This window comes from Silene latifolia, chromosome 7 (assembly GCF_048544455.1).
Source record: "Silene latifolia isolate original U9 population chromosome 7, ASM4854445v1, whole genome shotgun sequence".
In the NCBI taxonomy this organism is placed as follows: domain Eukaryota; kingdom Viridiplantae; phylum Streptophyta; class Magnoliopsida; order Caryophyllales; family Caryophyllaceae; genus Silene; species Silene latifolia.
In genome coordinates, this window is record NC_133532.1 from 7,492,345 (window position 1) to 7,511,443 (window position 19,099).

The following is a 19,099-nucleotide window of genomic DNA, read 5'->3' on the forward strand; positions in this document are numbered from 1 at the left end:
TCTTGAACCGGGTTCGAAATGGGAGCCCAAGTTGCAGCTATCATTTGCAATCTCCATCATTGAATCACCATCACCAACCTCGTGCATTGTTAAATTTAACAACGGGCCTGGGCCGCACCCAAACGGAGGAGAAAGAGTCCACAACGTAGGCCCAAGAGGGTTCCACTCTAAAACCAATTGGCGATAGAGGGAGTAGCCCCTTGCCTTATAAAGTGGTAATTCTTCTCCTCTTTTATCAATGTGGGACAACCCTCACATGTGGAACTTTGGGTTTCTTCACACTCCCCCTCACATGTGAGGCCCACTTTTTCACACAGACTGGACAAATTCATTCAACTGAGCAACTTTGCTCGTCCAGCTGTAAACATGGCCCAGTATTAACTCAGACCGGACAAATTCAACTGAGCAACTTTTTTTTTGCTCGTCCGACTGCAAACTTTGGCCCATGAAACCCAGGTCTTTAGCCATGGGCTCTGATACCATGTTAAATTTAACAACGGGCCTGGGCCGCACCCAAACGGAGGAGAAAGAGTCCACAACGTAGGCCCAAGAGGGTTCCACTCTAAAACCAATTGGCGATAGAGGGAGTAGCCCCTTGCCTTATAAAGTGGTAATTCTTCTCCTCTTTTATCAATGTGGGACAACCCTCACATGTGGAACTTTGGGTTTCTTCATGCATCATCAATCCCGCCACCAACAGCCAGCAGCTCACATTCTTCAACTCGGGACTGAAATTCAAGCACCAGCCGACAAAACGGCCGCCGGCCAACCGGCTGCCACGACATTCCTCCCTCCTTGTTCACGAATGAGAAATAAACAAATGCCCTGAGCCGACCACACGGCTGCCGTCCCACCAACCGGTTGTGAAACATCAATTTCGTCCATTTTCTTGAGGATTCTCGGCGTCGTTCAAGCCTCCGGCCGCCGGACTGCCGGCCCTTGGCCCCTGCTGCTACATCTGATATGTATGAAGACAAGAAATGAAAAGGAGGAGGATATGACGTCTTTGCCCCTGCTTTATCACACTCAATGTTGCGTGCGTTTTATTTGTGGGTTTGTGTCGTTTCAACCAAGTACTCCAATGTATTATAAAAATGCAAGAGGAGGACCCATTATGAGGGGGATTATGAAAGAGTATTATTATTATTATTATTTTTATTATTATTATTATTATTATTATTATTACTAGTAATTAGTAGATTAGTAGAAGTGGTATATAAAGACCACAACTTACTCATTACATTACAGATTACTACCTTAGAAATTAGTCTCTCTTATTCTCTCAATATTGTAAGACAAAGACATCTCCAATTAATTTGCCCTTTAATCAAATTTGTAATCTTTACTCAAAAATTAATATGATTGTTCTCTTGTTTATCCAAGTTCTTCATTCTTTCAATCCAAGTTTCCACCTTTTGCAATTAAGTTGGTATAATTTATCTTCCTTATTTCATTTGTTTACATTTTGTTTTTCTCTTAATTCTTGTTTAGTTGTTCATGATAGAATACTACTTCTTGTTGTTTAATTGATGCTAATCTCTCTCTTGTTCATCTTTTCTTTGTTTTCCATTGTTGGTTGCTCTCAAAGATTGAATCTTTGAGTTACTTGTGTTAAAGGTTGTGTCTTTTAGTTTAATTCTCACCCATTCTTAGTTTAATTTGTCTTTCTTCATAATTTGTGTTGGATATTTGCATGATTAGTAATAGAATTTGTTCTTCCACCATGTTTATGCTTAAAGTTTCCATCTTTATTGTCTCTATTGCTTTTAGAACCATGATTAGTGAGTAGTCTTCTTACTAAGGTGCGATTAGACCCTAACATGAGTAATTTATCTAATTGAGTTTTATTAAATTAGTTGTTGAGGAGGGGTTGTTGGGTTTAACCAAAGGAATTGAATTGTTGTGTCTATTTGGGAGTAATTGTAGGTTTTGACCATTGTCCACCAACGAGAGTTGGTTAGGTTGGGATTGATTACATTACCCCTTTTTGGTCGTGTGCCGACTTGGGTTGAGCCCGGGAGGGAGAACCCAAGTGGGGTGCCTTTGTTTTTTGGTTTGAAGTTCACCTTCGGGAGAAGGGTAGGGATGACCGGGAGTTTATCGCGGGCTTAAGCCCTTGATCTTGATGAGAGGTGAGCGGAGTGGGCCCACTTTGGTGAGCCTTGAGTCTTGAGTCGGGGGAAATCGAGTCATGAGCCCGGGAGGGAGTTTATTCGGTATCACTAGTGTCCCACCATGAGCCCGGGAGGGAGTTGGTGGGCGAATTAGAGGCGTCTCCACCCAATACACTTCCTCCTTAACAACTAGTTGAAGGAACTCGTGATTTATTACGAATGTCGGTGGTTTAGTCGCGCCCTAGGCCTTAATTAACTTGAGTAAATCGTATTTAAAAGCTTGTTTTCTCGTTCTATAGTTTAATTAGTTTAATTTATTTCTTGTTATTTAGTTTAGTCCTTTATATAATCATTCATCCTTGTTTTATCCGACTTAGCTAAGCATAAGAATTTAAACAATTAGTAATCACCCTTGCTCCTTGTGGTTCGACCTCGACTACCCTACTACATTAGTTGAGTAAATTGTTTGATTGGGGGAGTGCGACAAACCCCACTATCACCATGTTCCGGTTTTGTCCCTTGTCCGCTATAGTCAAAATGTCGACATAAATAAACAATAAAGTTTTATCCAAGGCGATGGGCTTACATCAAACATTATGTCATTTACTTTTTAATTGTTGAATCAAGATTCTCAGCTGTTAGTGTTATTATTGAACTAGTATGGATCCCGCGCATACATGCGTGGTATTCATAGATCGTTTACTTACTTAATAATGTATTATTTAAGATTTAAAATTGACGTATTATTAATTTTTCATATTTTAATATGTGGATAAAAAATTGAAACGGAAAATTAATTAAAAGAATTAAGTAAATTCATGAAATGTATATTTTAATGAAATTTTTCATCACAAAACTAATGATTTCAATTTATAAATTATCTCAAATAATTTTAAAGATTTGTTTTGTCAAGAAATTAATAATATAAGCTTATAATTTTTTTATACGAACTAAATACTCGTACTTGGTAAAAAAAATTATGCTAAACTAATAATATCAAATTTTTCGGTTTTTCATATACGAATTTTAGATTTATACCAGTTTTGTTTTATTTTTAAATTAAAAGATTATAATTTAATTAAAAAAATTTATAATGATTAAAGATTATATCTTAACTAAAAGATAATAATTTAATAAAAATAATGTTTGGTTTCCTTATTTAGCCAACTTCTTTTTGGAGGAAAAACTATTGAAAAATTTTATTCTCTTTAGTAGTAAATAAAGGGGAATGCAAGTTGAAAAAATATTATCCCCTTTTTAAATGTCATAGAATTATGTATTGTATGAAATAAATCAATATGGCCTAGTCAAAGATAAGATATAATGAAGCCCAAAGCCCAATATAGAGCAACTCATTTAGGCGGGAAAACTTGAGAATCTCTTATTCTTTTAGTTTAAGGGGGATTCTTTTGTTTCATTATTATAAAGGATTTTTCTATATAAATTACTTGGATAAAAGTTGTTTAAGGTGGGATAACTAATTTAACCAACTTAGCGAGTCACAAAAGATCCTATAAGTAATTTTTTTTTTCAGAGTTAAGGACAACGTGTTTTTGAGGTTTTGCATAAGTTTACCTACTAGAACACCAGAAACATGTTCGCCCAATTGCCCTCATATCATTTGACATATAGGGGGTGTTTGGTAAACAATAGATTGAGGCTTCATATCTGGCTAAACAATCTACTAAATTACGTGTTTGGTAAATGACATATTGAAACAGTAGATTGAACTCCAATCTACTGTTTTCCAATATGTTGTTCACCCCCAACATATTCACTTTAGTAGATTGTAAAAAATGAATTGTTTATAATTTACACATGTATACAACAATGTATTAACCTAAACCCGTTAATTACCAAATATATCTACTAAATCTGTTAATTGTAATATACTAGTCAAACATGTCGATCAAATCTGTCATTTGTAATTTGCTGACCAATTTGTTTCTGCTAATTATAATCTGTTGAGTACCAAACAGGGCCATAATATGTTAGGATCGATCCTCATCCGACCTAAATCCTCATTTGATAACCTTTAGGTACCGCGTATAAATGACCAAAGTTCACATATCTCTACACAATTTATTTATGGAATAATATTAGTTTTTGATCTTGCGTAAATCGTGTTTATCTATAAATACTATTAAAAGGCTAGCATAAAAATGTCACGTAGACAATGCCACATGGGATGAAAAAAAGCCACGTATACAATAACAATGTGACTTGGCAAACTAATATGACATGGATTATCAATTTATTCATATATTGCATTAATTTAATTCACTTATTTTCTTTAAAAATCCATCCATATTCCATTAGCTTTAAAATTAATTAACTCAAAAAAAAAACCTACAATAAGAAAATACACATTAACTTTAAGTTAATAATTTCAAGAAATTTCATATGGATTAGTATTATATGTATTCGAAATAAAAAAAACACTGAATACATAAGAAATTAAGAACGAAGAAGAATAAATGAAGTTGAAAACAATTTTTTTTCGTATTGTCAGATTTGTCACTAATTCACTACTATTTTTTTTTTGAAAGACACCAATTCACTATTGTTGTTATTATAACTTTGTTGTATATAGAAGATGTTTTATAGAACTAATTAATCAACAATTGAGTATTAAATATCATATAAAATATTTTCTTAGGAAAATATAAAATATATGGAAAAAAATATTTATTTAATTTAAGTAATTTACAAACAAATTCAGTAAATACTTAAATGAAATTAAACACTAATAATAAAATTCTAAAAGGGGAGTAATACCGTATATTTAGTTCATGAAATTATTTCACGTAAAGGATAAGGTTTTGGAAAATATAAAATATATGGAAAAGAAAATATTTATTTAATTTAAATAATTTACAAACAAATTCTGTAAATACATAAGTAAATTAAACACTAATAATAGAATTTTAAAAGGGTAGTAATACCATGTATTTTTTTCATGAAATTATATCACTTAAGTGATAATTTAAATGAGACCTTCTCCATTCCACTTTTATTGTTTAATTATCTGTTAAAATTTATTCCAAATTAATTATTTTTTTCAAAATTTAGTATGATAAATGACTTAAATATTAGTATCTATACAATATAATAAGAAGACAAGATGAGTAGTTTATTATTTGACGTGTGTCATGTCAATCAATTTTAAGTGCCACATTTTATGTTATTTTTCTTTGCATTTAATTTTAATCCACGTGTAATTTTTCTATTGGTTACTAATAATTCAATTATATTAATTACTTAATTATTTAACTAAAATTAAGTAAGTATCCAACTAAAAGTAATCTCTAAATATCATGTGTTACATGCTTATAAAATACAAACAAAATAAAAAAATATTAGTGACAAACATAAAAAACAAATTAATAAAACTCTTTATTTTCCTCTCATAAATTTGGTATTAATCTACCTATTCATTTAACTTTTTTTTTTCTTTTTTTTAATAGATGGTCTTTTGGTTTTTCCTCACAATTATTATACTTTGTATTTATTTCACCATTTTTTATCTCCCCCTTAGTTCACACAACATTCTTCTTCTCTCAAATAAATTATTGAAATTAATTACAAAAATTTCCTTATATAAATATTATAACAATCCTATTTTTCATTTTTATCCAAAAAATTGGTAGGTAAAGTATGCATATATAACCAATTGAATTATTTAACTTTTTAATTCTTATTATGTTTTGAATTAATTAATAGTTTGAATCTTATATAAATATTACAACAATCCTATTTTTCTTTTTTTATCCAAAAAGTTGCTAGGTAAAGTATGCATATATAAACAATTGAATTATTTAACTTTTTTATTCTTATTATGTTTTGAATTAATTAATAGTTAAAATTCTAAAAGGGAAGCAATACCGTGTATTTAGTTCATGAAATTATTTCACGTAAAGGATAAGGTTTTGGAAAATATAAAATATATGGAAAAGAAAATATTTATTTAATTTAAATAATTTATAAACAAATTCTGTAAATACATAAGTAAATTAAACACTAATAATAGAATTTTAAAAGGGTAGTAATACCATGTATTTAGTTCATGAAATTATATCACGTAAATTATAATTTAAATGAGACCTTCTCCATTCCACTTTTATTGTTTAATTATCCTTTAAAATTTATTCCAAATTAATTGTTTTTTCAAAATTTTGTATGATAAATGACTTAATTATTAGTATCTATACAACATAATAAAAAAACAAGATGAGTAGTTTATTATTTGACGTGTGTCATATTAAGCAATTTTTAGTGCCACATTTTATGTTATTTTTCTTTGCATTTAATTTTAATCCACGTGTAATTTTTCTATTGGTTACTAATAATTCAATTATATTAATTACTTAATTATCTAACTAAAAGTAAGTAATTATCTAACTAAAAGTAATCTCTAAATATCATGTGTTACATGCTTATAAAATACAAAAAATAAAAAAATATTAGTGCTAAACACAAAAAACAAATTAATACAAACTCTTTATTTTCCTCTCATAAATTTGGTATTAATCTACCTATTCATTTAACTTTTTTTTTTTTCTTTTTTTTAATAGATGGGCTTTTGGTTTTTCCTCACAATTATTATACTTTGTATTTATTTCACCATTTTTTATATATCTCCCCCTTAGTTCACACAACATTCTTCTTCTCTCAAATAAATTATTGAAATTAATTACAAAAATTTCCTTATATAAATATTATAACAATCCTATTTTTCATTTTTATCCAAAAAGCTGGTAGGTAAAGTATGCATATATTTGATATATAACCAATTGAATTATTTAACTTTTTTATTCTTATTATGTTTTGAATTAATTAATAGTTTGAATCTTATATAAATATTACAACAATCCTATTTTTCATTTTTATCCAAAAAGTTGCTAGGTAAAATATGCATATACAAACAATTGAATTATTTAACTTTTTTATTCTTATTATGTTTTAAATTAATTAATAGTTAGAATCTTATTTAATTATTATTTTTGTATTTGTATTAAAATTGTAGGAGGATGACATACTCACATATCAAAAACATTGCATGAAATCTGGAAATAATGGTTATGAAACTTCTTTGCAATTATCTTTTGACTTGAATAATTTTTCAGTTTCATTGGGGTTTCCTTTTTTATTATTATTATTATTATTATTATTATTATTATTATTATTATTATTATTATTATTATTATTATTATTATTATTATTATTATTATTATTATTATTATTATTATTATTATTATTATTATTATTATTATGTATGCACAATATCAAATTGTACTATGAATCTCTAATTATTGGTAACATGTTACATTATATATTCCAACCCTTAGAATATTAATTGACAAATTTTGTAAATTGTACTAAATTGTCTTATACCCTTTCGTGCACTTCCGTGTACTCTTCAACTTGTATTTTGTCAATCGGTTATAAATCAAATATATTAGTCGACAAAACAGTTATAAATAAAATGTCTTAATGGAAGTGTTGAAGTTATATGCTCCAAGGATATAAATCGGATCTTTTAATGCGGATCAAGGTAAATATTTTGCATGGTTTTTGATTGAAATCCAATGATAATTTTCCAATCCATTGTTCCATTTTGAATGCTTTCAAATTTTCAAGCCTTTAAATCATTTTTTGTTTTCCATCAAATATTTTCTTCTAGCACTCTCAATATTTCTTCGAAAAATATTTACTTTTTTTGCTTGTATATATTTTTGTTTTCTCATAATCAATTGTTACGAATATTTTAAAATTATATATCACTTAGGTATTTCGTTATATAAAAATCATTTCAATAATATTTTTCCCAATACGTTGGAAATCAATTGAATTTACATGGACGATGTTGCAAGACTGACGAGCCGACAAGAATTGTAAATGTATTATTTGTTAAAAGTTTAACAAACTCCATTGCATTTAAGAAAATAAGCTTGTAATTTTAGCCTAATTAGTAAGATAAACATAAGTTGTATTTTAACATAGCGCTTTCTGTGCATTATTCGTATCATCTCTAATTGACTAAAGGCAATATGTAAAATTCAGTTATAAAAATCATTACCATCCATTCATTTATATATTTTACATATTTACTTTATTTTACATTTCTTTTTTCATTAGAATACCTTAGGTAATAAAGAATAGAATTAGATGTCCAAGTGTCCAACATTTTGTTTCTTTGTCGGATAAAAATAGAACCAAGGTTCTCTGAACGCACCAAAACAACACTAAAAAAAATTTATCAAGTACTAGAATGCCAAAAGCCGTCAATGTTGAGTGAACTGAATAACCACCATGACAAAGCCAAGCGCCCTCGAAATCCAGAGACAATCTAAACACCGTAAAAAGAAAAGCACATAACAAAAACGCAAAATGGACTAACAATAATTAACACAACAAGACAACATTCAAAAAAAAAAGACAAAGACAATGAGGACCGTAGCAAAATAAGAGTAGTTTTCAAAGTTAATATTCCACTGTTTGAATGCAATTTTACGTTTTCGATAATTTGTGTTGACTTTGCTTATAGGCTTTGAGAATAAGTTGTTTAAAGTCTTTAATGAAACACAAGGCAATACAATTTCCCATTTAATTTATATGCAATACCGGTTTTGAAATCGGATAATGGACATTCGTTGTTCTTTAAAATGAGGGATTCATGGGTTTTGGTCTTTATAATATATCTTACCTCATGAATTATGACGAGATCCTCTTTATTGCCTTGATGACTCTACCAACATATCTCCAAGATAATAAGCAAGAAGACAAACAAGCCAAATAACGCATTCATGAACGATACCGCAAAAATAAAAGAACAAAAACAATCAAGCTCGTGATTTTCACTGGTCACAAAACTAGTTTGTTTTCAAAAGTGAAGAAGTAATAAAAGGAGCATATCAATCTTGACGTTTCACACAAAAAGTGGAATATGAAATATTATATGGTCATACTTGTAACTTGATACATGTTAATAATCAATTCATAAAACTACCTATAAAATATCCGAATATAGCTAACAAATAATCGATACTATACTAGGATAATCACAAAATATCTTATTCCAATTCTGTTAAAAAAAAAAACTCACAAATCCCATACCAAAAAAGTGAGAGAATACTCGATAACAAACGTAAGTCCATAAAAAATCCTAAAAAGTCATTAAAAAATGAGAAAAAACACTAAAAAAGAGTCAAAAAGAGCAAAAAAAAGATTCAACTTTCATCATATTTTCCGCGGCGCAGCGCCCTTCATTGCCAAGTTGCAGACTAAATAAACATCCAGCACAAAACACTGTTTAATGTTGTCACACCATGAAACACTAAAACAAAACCCCTCTTTAAACTGTTCCTACATTTTCTGATTTTTGAACACCTTAATCTACTTACTGTTCAAAACCCTAATTGTTAATATAATTCATTTTTCCCAACATTGTTTGCTGCTCTTCAAATAATCTTAATTTTTACAATGGTGCAAAAAACCCAGTGTCAGGTATGTTATAATTTCTGTTGTTTTTGATAAAGTTTGTATCTTTTGTTTGTTTTATGGGTTTGGTTTCGCTATATCCGTCTTAAGATTATAACGGGTCGAGTATGGTAGATGAAACAAAAGAAGGATGCCTACCAAGTACCAACTAACAAAAGGTTTGTCTATATATGCAAGCGGGAGCATATTTGACTGGTTTATTGTCGCCTTAAGAGAGACTTACTATTTATTTTGTGGGCTGTGTTTTTTTTTTAGTATAAATGATGTTGGGTTGTGTTTGATGAACTGGGTATTTGTTGGATTGAAGTGGGTATTTGTTAATTTTTGATGATGATGAAAAAAAAATTGAAATTGAGTGTTAATTTGTGATTTTTTTTGTTTGTGGAAATGTTGGTGCAGAAGAGTAAGCAGATGGTGTTTGGGGATGTTTTAGGAGTTGTTATGGTGCCTAAAGTGTTGGAGATTGAAAAAGATCAAAACTTGGAGGTTAAATTCCAACTTCCTGACATTGGTAAAGCCTTTCAGGTTTGTTTCTCTATCCATGTCTTTAATGATTGTGTTGTGGATTTTGATTTGTTGTTTGGTGATCAGTGAATGCTCATTGTTTCTTGGCAAAGTTTGGATTTACGTCGTTGCACAGGATCAATTTAGTACTAGAGGATTGTGGTCATATTTAACTAGTTTGAAGGTGTTTGAAAGTCGGTTGCCCTTCAGCTGATTGTAGCGACACGATGTTGGTTGTGTGAATTGTGGCCATGTTTTTTCACTTTCTATTCCGACTAAAATACTTGATTTTCTTAACAGTGAATGGTAAAGCTATGTAAGAATGTAAGATACTATTAGCTTTCGCATTATTTAATGATTGTTTGAGTTAATGCTATTACTATTCTGTCCGAAGTCCCAGGGAAGCAGTGACCATATTCATCTTTCGTAACATGCTGCAGTGGTTTTCTCCACGGCCGCGTTTTCTGCTGTCTATTTGTGTTTTACGGCAAACTTATCAGTTGTCTGGTGACATTCATGACTTAACCTCATATAAACACTGCTTTCATGTGCTTCAGAGCTTCATTAAAACGAGAGAAGCAGGCGAGTTTCTTAGTGGTGCTCTGGCTGGGGCAATGTCCAAAGCTGTACTTGCACCTCTTGAAACGATCAGGTCATTTTTGCTTTTCTCAGAATATCTTTCACCTTAATTATCAGGTTGTCAATGTATTATTTATTACCTTCATTCCATTTATATTGTCCCGATTTAACTTTGGCATAAACTTAATACCTCTTACTTATATTTTTTTTTTCTCAATATAAGTAAATTAATTTGGCCAACATGATTGTTGTTGCCATGATGAAACTTTCAGATAGGAGTCTTTGATTGTGCTGTATGTGTGTATGTGCTTCGTCTCAGTTCAAGTTTTTTTGTAATCTCCTTGGGTGCTTTGCATCCTCTGGCGTAGTTTGTGGTTTTTGCCCATGTAGGAAGATTAATACATTAAGCAAATGAGTTTCATGTTACGAGTCAAAGAGTAAGTGAAGCAACTGTTTGCTATATTATGTTGTCTAGTTTCGTACTGGATATGTGTTACAGATTCTTGTCTTTTTTGTAGTTTTGTGTGCGTCAAGTTATTGTGCTGCAGACCTAGAGTGAGTGACAACTGACAAGTTGTGATTTATGCTATGTAGAGAACGTCTATAAACAAAACTTGCATCTTTTTCATCAAAATATGAAAATTCGGGAATAATCATGACATAAGGTGCAATCATGGCTGTATAAGACATTACGATATAATCTTAACCACCGAATAATAATGCTAAGAATAATTTTTTTTAAATTTAGGTAAATTTCTATATAAAATACCAAACCTTTTGACCTAACATAAAGGTGCAAGTGAAAGCTCTTATCCTCCAGGTTTTCATTTTGTAAGGATTTCTCGAAATCTATTGACTGGTTTGAGTTACAGTAAATGGCGAATGCTTGAGATTTTCAGTTTCTGTATTCCTCTAATGTAGGTATGCTCTGACACTGTTTTTGATTCCTTGATTGACATCAGAACAAGAATGGTGGTTGGTGTTGGATCAAGAAGTATACCCGGGAGCTTCATAGAGGTCATTCAGCATCAGGGTTGGCAAGGTTTATGGGCCGGAAATACTATTAACATGCTGCGCATAATTCCTACCCAGGCAATTGAGCTTGGAACATTTGAGTGGGTCAAGCGATCAATGACATCAGCTCAAGAGAAGTGGAAAGAGGATGGAAATCCAAATATACAACTCGGTGATATCACTTTGAGCTTTCCTCTCTCATGGTTATCTCCTGTTGCTGTGGCTGGTGCTGCTGCTGGCATTGCTGGGACACTTGCATGCCATCCTCTTGAAGTCGTTAAGGTAGTTTAACCAGTGAGATTTTAGCTATATGTTACGGAGTATAACATTTTGATTAAAAGTTTTTGTGAAATGGAATACCCCTCGAAGCACCTTTGCGTACTCTAATGAATGATGGCACTTACCATGAATGAGCAAAGTTCAACTCCGTTCAAATAAATCAAATCTAAGAGTTTAACTTTATATTATGATTGGGTTCTTCCTAATTTATTAAATTATCATTCAAAAAGAGAAGGCGTCACTTATTTGGCAAGGGCATCATAGGTTCTCTTTTTGCAACCTCACTTTTATGCTCTTAGCTGCCTTGCCTTATTGCTTTCTCCTCTCGGAGGCACACTTCATTCTTTTTCTTCATTGTTCACGTTTTTTTTTCCTAAACTTCTTTCAGTTTAGTAGTCCCCTCTATCTTTTTTTTTTTTTTTCACTTCCTGTTCATATTAGATTGATTCGTTTTCTGCTCAACAGGACCGATTGACGGTAAGACCTGACGAGTACCCTAATTTGGCAGTTGCACTCGCTAAAATTTACAAAGACGGCGGTGTTCCTGCCTTATATTCTGGTCTTGTCCCCACTCTTGTTGGGATGCTTCCATATAGCACATGCTACTATTTCATGTATGACAAATTGAAGAGGTCTTACTGTGGGTTGAAGAAGAAGAAATCTCTGAGTCGTCCAGAAATGGTTCTGCTTGGAGCTTTTTCAGGTAATGTTCAGATTCTTGATTTCCTTTGTTGTTTCAAGCTTCTTTCTAAGGTGCTAAAATTTGTTTAATGCTTATTGATTTCCTATAATCCTTCGACTTTTTTTTTCTATTCGCACATCATTTATTCACATATTCTTGTATAAGAGTATCGGATAAATTTTTATTTCAAACCATTCTAAAAACTACTCTAATTAAATGTTTTTGATAATTGTGTAAGCATTTGGTTTTGTGCGACAGTAGGTTAATATTAAATCTTTCTTAGAGGAGACATACTGTTGTATTTATTTAATACAGAGAACTGTTTTTTTTTTTAAATTATTTTTTACTTGTATATTTCATTTTGGTAGCGGTACTTTGTTGGTTTGTCCATTAAAGTGACGTATGTTGCTATGCCGTAGTCTGAAATCTCTTTCATTGCAGGACTGACAGCAAGCACGATCAGTTTCCCGCTAGAAGTAGCCAGGAAAAGGCTAATGGTCGGCGCGCTGCAAGGCAAATGCCCACCTAACATGGCAGCAGCTCTCGCAGAAGTCATCCGGGAAGAGGGTATAATGGGAATTTACAGAGGATGGGGAGCAAGCTGTTTAAAAGTTATGCCCAACTCAGGAATCACCTGGATGTTTTATGAAGCCTGGAAAGACGTACTACTTGCCGACAGACGCCTTATTTGAAGTTCTATTTGTCTCCTTTTTTTCGAGTGAGACTGGGAGAGAGAGCATTTTTGGTAACACCTGCCACATATGAAGTCTTTTTAGGTTTTTGGCGTTCACCCCTCTCATTGGTGCTACTGTCGTGCTTCAGTGGCGGATCTTAGAAAACATGGGTCGGGGCTCTCCCACCCGAAATTTTTGTTTTATGTTACTGGTAGAATCATATAATTAATTGTCGGAGTGACCGTATAAGCCTCCATGTTGTAACCCTATAGTTGGGGGTTTGAGAAACTGCTAACGCTTTCACGACTATGTCTCAGGTTGATAGTCAATATAGTCTAGCTCTATTCGCATTAGTTCAAAGTTCAAACAATTAAACCCTTGTTTAGATGGAGGAATTTGTAGGGAAAATGAGGGGTTTAACTCCTGCTTTCTGGTTAGTAAATTGAGTTGGAGTGAAATTTAAGCCAGATTAAACTCTTTTATTAAAATAAAAAAACTCGATTTTCTGCATTCAAATGGCAATGGTGATGATTGAAAGTTTTGTCTTTCGTCTCTTGTAATGCGACTTCTCAACGTTTTATATTCTGCACTACTTTATCGAAGAGGTTTTAACCTAATAGTTGAAATGAAGGTTATTGCGAGTAATAGCCTAATAGGTCCTAGGTTCGAACCGATTTCTTTGTAATTCGGAGTGACGTAACGTACTTCCTAGTTCCTCCTTGGCTCCGTTCCATTGAGTTCTTTACGGTTTAACTTTTGCAAATGTTAAGAAAGTGTGAAGTGGGGCATCTAATCTTTTCATATATTGGATTACTAAAATATCCTCATGTATAACCCATAACTTTAGTGCCGCAATCACCAAAGAGGAGTAATAAATAGGAAACGCAAACAATTAAATTGAACAACACAAAACGTAAAGAACTCAATGGAACAGAACAAACGAAGTATTTGTGAGATTGTAATACTCAATAGCAGATTGTGGGTCAAGACTCGACTGCATAGGAAGGGAGTTTCATGCAAAAATCATTCAAACCAGTTCCACACTTCCACCATGCATCCCCATACCCAGTAACTCAGCAAGTCTCTCATGACGGATCTCTTATAATTATCCATTTTAAGATGAAGACGGGTTAAATATGCTCCCACTTACATATACTTCTACATAAAAAATCTGTAGTCTAAACATCCTCCTTTTGTCTCATACATCAAACTTGGCCCGTTTTAAATTTCAGACGGATATTACCGCCTTATAGAAGATTTTGTGCCCCATACCAGCATACATACCGCCATGAAATTGAGTATTAATTCTAGCCTTGATGCCACGATCTATCTCAGATCCGTTCTTGTAGCATAACACGGTCAATACTACCCAAAATATGCCCGCAGCAACTGCTGAAACTTTTACGAGCAGTGGAACATAACGAGATTTTATACCATGCATAGAGCTAATAAATCACTAACAATGAAGGTAGAGAATATTACAAACGAGTTGCACAAATGACAGAAACTAGAAGTCCTGAACATAATCGAGACGACTACACTAGCAAGTACAGACATTAATGTCTAGTCATTAACAAGGGAAGAGAATGGGAGAGGGGTCTCTTCGGAGCCTACCATGGGTCAGGTCTAATTTTCGCATTTTGTCCTCGCACCAAAGCAACTGGTCTTTGGTGATCCTAACCATTCTTAGCACCCTGCATACAACTTTTGCATCGATCAGGCTAAACAGCAGCTCGACTTCTTCATGGGTTCCTGGCCACGATTTCTTTTTCAAGGCTTTCTTCTTCTTTAGCTCCTTCAGTTTCAACATTTTCTGCATCGCGGAAACAAACCCTTTCAGTTGACAGCCGAGGCTATATGTCTGACCCAAATAACATTTCCAGAGGGCCCAACCAACCTAACTGACCTCTCATTTGCCAGCTTTAGACGAGGGCTGGGAGGCAAATGAGAGGGTTGCCATAACGAGATAGCTAAATAAAAGGTACCTTTTCGGCAACTGATTGAACCTGCTGAAAAGGAGTGGCCATTTGATTCTGACTTCCAAATGGATTACGAACACCTGTTTTTTTCTTATCGCGTCTCAAGAATGCATAGAAAGTCAGGATTGACGTCTCAATCAACTTACGGAGATCAGGAGCAAGAACCCGGTAATCTGACTCCTCGTCTACCATCGTATTATCACAGACACCTAAACCATGGGTTAACGTTATAAACTTATAATCAACAATATTGCCAAACAGTAAAATGAGGGGTAATAAGAAGACGACTATTTGGCCAGTTACGTGAATTTTACCTTGAACATTTGGAACCTGTAGCAGCTTCGAGAATGTATTTCTACTTCTAGCATATTTTTCCATTCTAAAACCTTGGTCAAAAGGTTCATTCTCAATGAATCTTTGTAACAGCACCTGGAATTGTTGATATTGCTGCGCACAGTGGTTGTAACAAGTAGGGTTTTCGGGTTGACATGAGATTTTCTGGCTGAGTTGGGTGTATTGACTGTGAAGCGCTTCCCATGTCAGGCAAATATGAGCTACATAAGCTGTTTCAAGATCTTGGTAAGGACTATTATCTGGTTGCTGCAGTTGCTCGGTTTCACTATCGGGTTCTTCTATCTTTTTCAGAGAGAGGCACCGAAATGGAGATGCAAGCTTTCTAGAGGGAGTTCTTGGAGATGGAGTCGATGGACTTTTAGGATCTAGATCAGAAAAACAGTTAAAGTGTCAAAATTTAAAAGAAATTAGGATTACACAACAAGAGTATCTCCACGCTTCAAAAGCTTCCATCTATTAGTCTATAGGGGTTCGATGTCCCAATGCCTCAATGGCTCCCGCAAATTGCGGGGTAAGGGGGGTCGGATGTACGCAGCCTTACCCTTGTGTTAGAAACACAAAGAGGCTGAAAATTGCGTCGAGAACTGCATCGAAGGACTGCTACTTCACAAGAGAAAGAAGCACAACCACTTTAGTGAGCCATTTTACTTTACTCCATCATAATCCAGAACCAAAGAGTAATGAGCCTTTGGCTCCATTGGAAATATGGAAATAACTATACAAAGTGACTGCGTCATAAAAATAAAAATAAAAAGTGCAACCAACGGACCAAGTCATTTTGCTTTACTCCATCATAATCCAGAACCGAAGATTATGACGGAGTGAATAAAAGTGATCGCTAATCTAGTTGTGCATCTATAGAGTTTGAAAATTTGTATTGAAAAGATTGGTTTCCAACCAACATGTAAGCGAAAGGGTTACATTTCTGTCAGTCTGTCACCATGTAACCTAAAGTCCAACTAAGCGACCAATAGAACTCAGGGATCATCTAAACTAAATCGGCATTATATTGTAATATACATAGAATCATCAACACCAAGGTTCAACAATCCGCGTTGAAGAGCCACATCAGTGACAGACCAAGAAGCAAGAGGGTAATAAAAACATTCAGCACGCGTTCTTTATTATTAAGAACAAGTTCTGGGTGAGACCGTTCTACCATAAGTCTGTTACTCCGTTTACCCAAGTTATTGCCTTAGTCTCATCATTCATACAATTGTCACATACTAGGCATAAGCATATTCTTTTTACCTAACAGCTTTGTTATAAAAGCTAATTAATCAGTAAATGAAGGTGAACTTTTGTTGTCAGAAAATTATTGACTTCAAGCACCATAGTCTAAAAAGTTAGGAGTGTATTAATTTGGATTTTTCTAACCAAAAAATGGTGTAATATACATTCTACACTATAAAACAAAACAAGAGAATGGTCCCTAAAGTCTTGATTTATCCAAGTGTACTTAGAAGTCACTATCTCTTGAAGAGCTATCTATTAATTGCATAAGAAATTCCAATAGCCATCACATTAATCAAATAGCTACTTTCATACATAGTAGTAATTACTCCCTTCGTGGCTCCGTCCCAATCATTTGGTCTTTTTTGATTATACGCCTCACTAAAAATTAAAGAAGGTAAACAAATGATTGGGATGAAGGGAGTATTATGAAGTGGAACTAAAGACCTGCTATTCTCTAATTTTCAGAATAGAGTCGAAGAGAACAGTTCATAAATTTAATTCTCATTGTAGGTGGTTTAGAGCCATTTTGCTTCTTTCGAATAGAGGTAAAGCTGCGTACAATGTACACCCTATCCATTCACCACACCATAGGCAGGAGTCTGTGAGTCACTAGGGTACGGCGTTGTGATCATTAAAGTGTCAAACTTAAAACTATTCACTAGCATTATACAAGAGGAACTGAGGAAGGCTATCACAATACGATGAGTCGATGAGTAGAAGAGTCCAAAGCCATAAAACATGAGAAAAATTGTGGGCAAAGAACAATGAAGCACCACATACCAGTCTCATTGAGCTGTTGAGCACTGATTCTGTCGAAAAAGAGCATCCTCTCACAGTACTTCTCATATATGGATTCAAAATCACAATACAAATGCTCAACCTGTGATCCCATGTCTCTCCCCTCACTTGAGCTCGTCTCACCTTCTTCCTCTTCCTCTTCTTCTTCCCCCGATTCTTCAGGTATCAACACCATAAAGCTGTTTCTCCTCAACTCTTTCAACCTCCTCTTCACCTCATTGGTGATAAAATCATCGTCGTCATCATCATCAGCAGAAGCATCAGCAGCAACAGTTTTACCATTCACATTGTCAGTCTCATTGCCAGGTTCCTCAGGATGTGGAACCGGGTTCTCCTCCAAATCAGTTTCGGACTTTGGTTTTCGCACTTTCCTGAATTTTTTTAATTTGAGGAAATCCATCACCTAAGACCCACTAATTATAATCAACCCTGGATGGATGCAGTATTAATGCCTCTCAATTAGTAAATAATGCATCTAAAACCGAGAACTTTCTCCCCCGGTAAGTAATTAAACTTGCAGCTTGTCCAATGTACATCTGCCTTCTGTTGAAGCTAAAAAGAGTTAAACCTAATTATGAGCTTCAATGCATGCTTCCTGCAATAGATTTCCCAAATAAAGTTACAAAATTTCATCATAAAAACATGTTTTAAACATGCTAATAAAGCCATCATAAGGTATAAACAAAGAGAATAAACAACAGACAAAAAAGGGGATACAAGAATAAATTTCAATTGACAATGTGTGATTAGCAAACCAATTAAGAATCAATAAACCAATACATGACTTCAAAGCAATTGGTTTAATGTAAGGCGGTTTTACACAGATAGTGTAAAAGGGATCCAAATCACAAGAAAACATGATCATATTAATAGAAAGGTAGTTTAAGACTAGTAGTACTGTTTGTCACATAGAACACTAATATAATTGACAATGTGTGATCAGCAAACTAATTTAGAATCAATAACCCAATACATGACTTCAAAGCAATTAGTTTTATGTAAGGCGGTTTTACATAGATTATGTAAAACAGATCCAAATCACAAGAAAACATGATCACATTAATACAAAACTAGTAAATAGTAACCAAAGAACCCGTTTTACAATAAACTTGTGTAACACCGTCTTATACAAGTATTTCCACTTCAAAGATCTCATCTTTTACCAAACCCATCAACAATAACACCCCAAACAACTTTATAATTGTCCGTTTTTTCCTCGTGAAATGTAGTTAATGTTGTTAGCAAACAACAAGGAGTTGATTACTTTAATTTGTTGGAAATCATAGGTTAAAAACTTTTGATGATAAACCCAAGGGAGTTTATTTAGTTTATAATAAAGAAAGGAAACAGTCAATGTCATGGTTTCATTTGTTTGTGTGTTTCTTT

The 19,099-nt window shown here is 33.3% G+C and overlaps 2 protein-coding genes across 2 annotated transcripts; one reads left to right on the forward strand and one right to left on the reverse strand.

Annotated features, from left to right (window-relative positions):
* Positions 1 to 9,231: 9,231 nt before the first annotated feature.
* On the forward strand, positions 9,232 to 13,804 carry LOC141591574 (putative mitochondrial adenine nucleotide transporter BTL1). Its single transcript, XM_074411954.1, has 6 exons — positions 9,232 to 9,620; positions 10,014 to 10,139; positions 10,676 to 10,770; positions 11,660 to 11,993; positions 12,456 to 12,693; positions 13,114 to 13,804. The coding sequence occupies exons 1-6, from the start codon at positions 9,597 to 9,599 to the stop codon at positions 13,362 to 13,364; spliced, it is 1,068 nt and encodes a 355-aa protein (XP_074268055.1). The 5' UTR covers positions 9,232 to 9,596; the 3' UTR covers positions 13,365 to 13,804.
* A 950-nt stretch (positions 13,805 to 14,754) lies between these two features.
* LOC141591575 (uncharacterized) lies at positions 14,755 to 19,099 on the reverse strand. Its single transcript, XM_074411955.1, has 5 exons — positions 18,816 to 19,099; positions 17,696 to 18,369; positions 15,640 to 16,044; positions 15,332 to 15,534; positions 14,755 to 15,159 (listed from the first exon to the last, which is right to left on the reverse strand). Exons 2-5 carry the CDS (start codon positions 18,111 to 18,113, stop codon positions 14,917 to 14,919), a joined length of 1,269 nt encoding a protein of 422 aa, XP_074268056.1. The 5' UTR covers positions 18,114 to 18,369; positions 18,816 to 19,099; the 3' UTR covers positions 14,755 to 14,916.

Excerpts from the sequence above, each read along its gene's own strand:
- LOC141591574 (XM_074411954.1), top strand. The coding sequence starts at position 9,597 with ATGGTGCAAAAAACCCAGTGTCAG. Across the intron at positions 10,771-11,659 it reads GCACCTCTTGAAACGATCAG|AACAAGAATGGTGGTTGGTG; the intron begins GTCATTTTTGCT and ends GATTGACATCAG. Across the intron at positions 12,694-13,113 it reads TCTGCTTGGAGCTTTTTCAG|GACTGACAGCAAGCACGATC; the intron begins GTAATGTTCAGA and ends CTTTCATTGCAG.
- LOC141591575 (XM_074411955.1), bottom strand. The coding sequence starts at position 18,113 with ATGGATTTCCTCAAATTAAAAAAATTCAGGAAAGTGCGAAAACCAAAG. Across the intron at positions 16,045-17,695 it reads TCAACAGCTCAATGAGACTG|ATCCTAAAAGTCCATCGACT; the intron begins GTATGTGGTGCT and ends TTTCTGATCTAG. Across the intron at positions 15,160-15,331 it reads TTCAATCAGTTGCCGAAAAG|AAAATGTTGAAACTGAAGGA; the intron begins GTACCTTTTATT and ends TCCGCGATGCAG.